The sequence below is a fragment of the Arachis hypogaea genome, chromosome 3 (assembly GCF_003086295.3).
Source record: "Arachis hypogaea cultivar Tifrunner chromosome 3, arahy.Tifrunner.gnm2.J5K5, whole genome shotgun sequence".
NCBI classification, from domain to species: domain Eukaryota; kingdom Viridiplantae; phylum Streptophyta; class Magnoliopsida; order Fabales; family Fabaceae; genus Arachis; species Arachis hypogaea.
Genome location: NC_092038.1, coordinates 52,877,071 through 52,883,843, shown reverse-complemented (window position 1 = coordinate 52,883,843; position 6,773 = coordinate 52,877,071). Strand labels below are relative to the sequence as shown.

Sequence of the window (6,773 nt, the reverse complement as noted above, 5' to 3'; positions counted from 1 at the left end):
TAGAGATTTTTAATTAATCTCGTTTCCATTAACAAGTAAGACCTATGGATTGAGATTGATCGACCCCGATTGACTTATCTCACTATTAGAGGTTGACTAATTGGGTTCGCTCTTATAATTATCATATCGTGATTAGTGACACGAGAGTTGTTGATGTCCAACATTGATTGGTGATTTAGGGTTGTTAGTTGTTCTTGTTTCCATTGACGAGTAAGACCTATGGATTAAGACTGACTAAGTCTATTGGTCTTTCTCCCATTGTTGGAGATGACGGAGTAGGATTAACTCTAGGTAATTACCATGTTTGTGGTCAATGACTTGGATAGGAAGCCTTGATTCTTAATCCTTGCCAGGAGTGTCTTTTAGCATTTACTTTTCCTTTAGTCGTTATCTTTACTTTTTTGCAAATTAATTTCTTGCCTTTTTGTCTTCAAACCCCCTGTTTTCTCATAACCGATAATATGTGCACCTCACTGCAATTTCTTTAAGAGACGACCCGAGATTTAATACTCTCAGTTTTTATTGCTTTGCATTTGTGTGAAACAAAATTAAACTTTAATTCGAGTCATTTGTTAGTTTGGAACTATACTACTGATGAAGCAATTCTTTTTGAGAAACTTTGAATCGACGTTTGGCTCGCGTCACATTTTCTATCCTTGATTACTTCTCTAAAATCTCTAAGCCTTGTCTCGTTCTCTCAATTCCGTTCTCCACTATTTTTACTTCTAATTCACGATCCACAATCTTCTTGCCAAAGTTTGATTAATCTAGTGAGAAATTCAATTAAACGTTGCTTGCTTCAATTCGTTAATCTTTGCACTACAAAAAAAATCACTTTTAGCGGCCATTTATTTTGTTTTTAGGGGCAATAAAAATAGCCGCTAATATATTTACCGGCAATTAGACATTAGCCGTCTTATGCTTTGCCGCTAAAAGGTTTTAGTGGCAATTATAACATTTGCCGGTAAAGACCTTTTTAATGGCTACAAAAAATATAAAATTTTAACGGTCATTTTTTGGCAATTTATATGGCCACCAAAAGTAATTCTAATATTGCAATATTATTCACTTTTAGTGGCTATTACTATTGCCGCCAAAACCCATTTTACTGGCAATAAATATAGCCACTAAAAATAATTCTAAAATTGTAATATTATTCACTTTTAGTTGCCATTATTATTGTCGCTAAAATCTTAAGATTTTTTTTAATTATACTCACTCTTTTAGAAATAACCACCTATCATTTTTCTAAAATTTCAAATTATTTTTATCATTAATTATTATTATTATACATAATATAAATATACTAAAATTAATTACTACAAAATAAAATATTTCATTAAATTAATTAAATATTTATACACAAAATTCTCTTGAAAAGTAATAAAGCATAATACAAATTTAAACAACACAAATACTACAAATCTATGTTACATCAATGATTAACACATAGTTAATGATCAAAAGAAAACAAATAGAGGCTAGCACAGATGCAATACAATAATACAACAGAGAGAATGAAGCAAAGTTCCCAATTGCTCAATTATATGAATCTTAAGAAACTCGTCAATGGCCTGACACTTAACTAACATGGTCACATTATAGCAAAGGATAGTTGTGGTTCTCTGGGAGAGTTTTTGAGTCTCCTTCTCTGCTACCCTGTTTTATAGTGTAGCTATGCCTTTGTCTTTCCAGTCTCCTCATGTTGGTAGTTGGTGTTGCTATCATGTCAATTCAAAATGGTTAATGATGACACCTTGTTTTCAATGATAGTGTATTTCTTGGGAGAATGTCATGAGACATGGCACCCAAACAACTGAAACAAGCACAAATACTTCATCTTAAAAAGTAGAGTTTGCTAAAAAATAGACATTGACATCAACTTTTGGAGTATATTGTGAGATAAACGGCTTATGTAATTTAATCTAAATGTAAGCTTTCTTCTCTTCACATAATTAGGCCTCAAATAATAAATAGGTTCCATTTCAAAATTTCCATAGCTAAAAAGTAGTGAACTGATATAATGTTTATCCATTTGAAATTTAACCATATTCATTCAAGAATAAGAATAGTTCAATGAAATATTCAAAATCTCAATGGCCAATATGCTGCGTGCATTGATGAGTGAGAGCCAGTGGCCTCTTTCTGTCTCATCTAGCGAACATTATAATGCATTTATCTTTCTAGATGTTTCCAAGATTCAGAAGGAATTGAACTCTACCAAAGCTATCATAAAACCATGAAAATTGGATCATGACAACCAACAAAGCAGACCCTTAAAGAAGAGATCATGGTAACTTGAGCCAGGAGAGCTCTACTTCTTCCTCGAATTCACAGTTAAAGCTGCAAAATGCTTTGTTATCTTTGCAAGGTATGAAATGTCACTTAAGCATCTCAAATGTGGTTTTGAAGTCTCACTTCTGACAAAATCAGTAAAGATAATGTTCCAACATTTTATTGTGCATTAGAAAGCTAATTTGAAACTAAGATCAGTCTTATTATAGAGAGACCGTATTACTTGTGTGGATAGTCAATAAATAACTTTCACTTTGCCATAATTTTTAGTCTGGTCTTTCTCTTTTCTTTTCTTTTTTTAATTTACTTCATATTAAATAGTTAAAATTGAAAGTTAAAATCAATTATTAGAATGAGGAATTTCACATTCAATTTTAAATAATTGTTTATAATATATGTTGTTTTTACAAATATTTATGTAGTACTTTGTGAGGTTCAAAATGATTTAACCAATTAAGAATTTATTTATCTAAAAAGAAGCAACGAAATAGTTCAACATCAATCTATCAAAATCATTACTAATAAGATTTAAGATTTAAAATTTAAAATTATTTCTTGCTAAATGAACTAATAGGGTTATAATATTGACATGGCACAAGATGGCATAGACAGAAAAGAAATTGTGAGAATCAACACAAACAGTGCAGCTAGTGGTGAAACACAGCAAAAACAAAACTAAGAAATCATACCTGCAAAATTTGGTGGTGTGGGGAAAAAGATAACAGTAAAGAGAAGTTCTGAATTGAAGTTCCAAGCAGCAGAGAAAAAACATACCAAGACAACAGAGTAGAGAACCAAGCATGAATTGAAGTTCTGAGTAGCAGATCAGATTGAAGTTCAATTCAAAGTATTGATTGATAGTCAATAACACATATATTGAAAATTGAAAATATGAATACAAAGAATTAAAAAAAATTTGAGTAAAGAATCAGTAAGGTATTCAACTAGGAACATCTAAAAGTAACTAGTATTAAGATCACGCATTAGCTTGCATAACTATACTATCTTAAAAGGAAGACAGGAAGAAATTATGAAACTAAGCTGAAAAGGGGAAGTAAAAAATTAAAAATCATGGGAAAGAAACTCACAATTGCTTTTAGAAGTGACCGGTCATTATCAGTCACAAATGTAACGGCGCATCCTTCTTGGTCAGCTCTTGTTGTACAACCCACTTGATGAACAATGCTTCAGAATAAATGTATTGATTAAAGTTAACAGGAGACACAGAGATAGAATAAAATGATGTTAATGGCAAGTCCATTAGACCAGCATGAGATATTGTAACAAATAACAATTATTCCAAAAGTTGACTCAAACACATGTAAAACCTTGATGCATGTTCTCAACACTTACATCCTTTCCCCTATAATAATGGAATCATAATTCCACATTAAATAAAATGAATACACATGCATGTTTGGCCTTTAGAAAGTAAGATGTTATAGTAAAATGACATTTCCCAAAGATCTAGATAAGTTCAATCTTGTTTATCACGTGACAGCACATAATTTTAACTAGAATCCAGACTTCTATTTCATCAAGGCTACTCTAAGTGACCGTTAGATATAAAATTATTCATATACTTCAGTACTTCAGCCAATAGTTTGAAGTTTTCGAGAGAAATGATTCATCACATGCACCAACCATTTGTCCCAAAAACTAACTTGTAAGAAGAAGCATATAAATGATTTTATATCTAATTACCATTACCACTGTTATAATTATCCATGAGAAACTTATTGAATATGAAAAGGCTTCAAACGAGTCAAAATTTACAACCATGAAGCATACTATGCCAGCTCTAACAATGGCATGTTCTCTCAGATTTTGCTATCAACACAGTTGAGACCATCATCTGGAATTGACTTGGATAATAACATAAAGAGTTGGAGAATTTTCCATCAAAGCAATGACAAAATCAGAAATAGTAACAAAGAACCAAAAAATAAGAATAAAAAATGCAGCACTCTCTTATCCATTCTAACCTTAATATTATTCCATACTCATCCCCAAGTTCATGAGCAAAGGGAAAGAAAAAAATAAATCAAATAGATGATTCCAAGTACCAACATCACTAAAGGACTCGTGAATGCAGAAAATCATAGATCTTTGATCTAAGAAAATTCTGCAATTTTACTGAAGGGAATTAAGAATCTCAGCAAGACTTGACCAGTACCAAATTTGAACATTGAAAGTTGAGTCTCCACAAACCAAATTGATGACTAAACATATAATACTCAAAAAAATATTAAGCATAACACAAATATAAATATTAAGCAAACCTTACTGCCAATTTATTAATTTAAGAAACATACTTCATTATTGTTATGCATGATGCTGCCATGAGTCCCCTGTACCAAGAAAACAAACGTTGCATGCCAAGGGTAAGAAAATAAAAGAATGAACGAACGAAAGAAAGCTAATATATGGTGCGTACATGAAGATCACCGGTGCTGCAAACTCTCCTAAGAGGAGCGTCGTCATCGAACAACACAGCCAAGAGAGCAGAGAATGGATTATTGAAGGACTGCATTACAGAGAAAGAAATAGGTGGTTCTTGAAGGACTTTTGTCTTGTTAAACTGATGTTCTATTGCTACCTCTGTTGTGTCTTGGAAGAATTTGTTCTTGGGTCTACCTCTGCCTCTAGCTATAGGACAATCCTACCTCTGATTCACTATCCTAATTTGAGCCTATAACCAAATATTAAATTAAACCATTGTTCTCTATAATCAACTCTAATATGGCAATTCCTACCTCTGATTAGTTGACAATGTTAAAACATCAAAGTTAAACTCACACATCAATAAAAAAGGAACAAATCTGTAAAAGAAAAAGACAATAATAATCGAAGATCGAGAGACTGAAAACCCACTCTTGGCTAAGTAATGCTTCACCAATTCATCAGGTATCTGAGAAGAAGAAGAAAGAATTGGTCCAATGTTCAATCAAATTTAGGAAACAATTCTAATGAAGGAGCTCAGAAAACAGACGAACCATAGGAGTATAATCCATTAACGAAGTGAGAAACTCAGTGAGTGCAGCATCGCATCATGCTTCCTCCATTGCTTGATTGAGGATTATGGTTAGGGTTCATCTCCTTCTCACTCTATCTGTACAATAATCTACCTTGTGAATTTATCGCTTTTCTTAGAATTTACTTCAAATTCATATACACAAGCTATTCACATTATGCTAAGTTTGTAAATTAAGGATTAAAAAATTAAGAGAAAAATTTTTGGTACGCAAAAATATGCATTAAACTAATCAAATTGAGAAGACTAACACGCAATTGCTTCCTATCCTGCAATAGAATGCTGACAGATAATGCAACAGCGTCGTTCGCAAATGAGATGTGTTAACGGAAAAGGCTCTTTCTTTTGATATCAGGGGATTCCGCGTTGCTACAAATCTGGAGATGATGCATTAGCGGAGCTCGATCCCATAAGCTTTACGACAATAGTGAAAAGTAAATGAACTACGGTAGCGGCGACGACGGCTACGGCGAGCTTAGGGTTTCGGCGACGAACTCTCTCTTCTCTTTGAATGTCTCTTTTTCTGACACTCGCCACTCCTCTGATCTCACTCTTCCTCTATTTGGTTGGGTTTTGCCGTTTTGGCGTTTTAGGAGAGTTTTAGTTTAATGAATATTGATACAAGGCTTTTTTAGTTAATGTTATTAAGAATAATAGCGGCAATAGTATTATGGCCACTAAAATATATAATATTAATGGCAAATATATAATTGTCACTAAAACATAACTTAAATAAACAAAATAATGGCTATTATATTATTGCCACTAAAAATTTGTCGCTAAAACTAATTTTTTTGTAGTGTCGTGGAAACGATATTCACTCATTTTAGTATTACTTGATGGAATTTGATACATTTATCAATAATACGAGTATATTAATTTTGGTTCATTAGCAACTAATTTGATGAACTACTTTAAGACTTACTTCTATATAGCTAATTCATTGTGTTTCGGTTCTCCCTTGCTACATTCAAGTCCAAAGTGCTTTTTCACATATCTCCATATATATATTTGATATAATTTGACAAATAGCTAGAAATAATTTTTTTTACCAAAATGTCATCTTTTTTCTTTTGTGATTCATTTTATCAAAAACTAAATCTTTTCGGATGACAAAATAGTTCACTCCAAAAGAAAATTGTTAGTTTATTGTTAAAAGCCCCTCAGAAACCCTAAACCCCACGTTCCACTTTGGAAACGCCTTTATACCAAATTAAATACATTTTAACTTTACGACTTTGGAAAGTTCCCCAAGTGGTGGTTTAATTTGTCTTTAGAAGCCATTCCGGGAACAAAGTGAAAGTAGTCGTCCTTCTTTCATATCTTTTTTTATATTCTTAATAATTTCTCTCTTTTATCCGTCATTAATTAGAGAACTAACCCGTAGGTTTATATTTGTAAAGGACAACAAAAACCTTTTACTTTTCATTAAACTCCTTATTTT

The 6,773-nt window shown here is 32.2% G+C and overlaps 1 protein-coding gene across 2 annotated transcripts; it reads right to left on the bottom strand.

The window, feature by feature from the left end:
* Nucleotides 1-1,316: 1,316 nt before the first annotated feature.
* Nucleotides 1,317-5,949, bottom strand: LOC112790597 (uncharacterized). 2 transcript variants are annotated; one of them, XM_072232991.1, is made up of 6 exons: nt 5,581-5,949; nt 5,292-5,407; nt 4,733-5,206; nt 4,611-4,646; nt 3,384-3,480; nt 1,317-3,108 (listed from the first exon to the last, which is right to left on the bottom strand). In XM_072232991.1, the coding sequence occupies exons 3-6, from the start codon at nt 4,777-4,779 to the stop codon at nt 2,971-2,973; spliced, it is 318 nt and encodes a 105-aa protein (XP_072089092.1). In that variant the 5' UTR covers nt 4,780-5,206; nt 5,292-5,407; nt 5,581-5,949; the 3' UTR covers nt 1,317-2,970. The 2 variants fall into 2 exon arrangements, with proteins under 2 accessions (XP_072089092.1, XP_072089093.1); XM_072232992.1 differs by having other exon boundaries at nt 5,292-5,419; nt 5,581-5,907.
* Nucleotides 5,950-6,773: the final 824 nt, after the last annotated feature.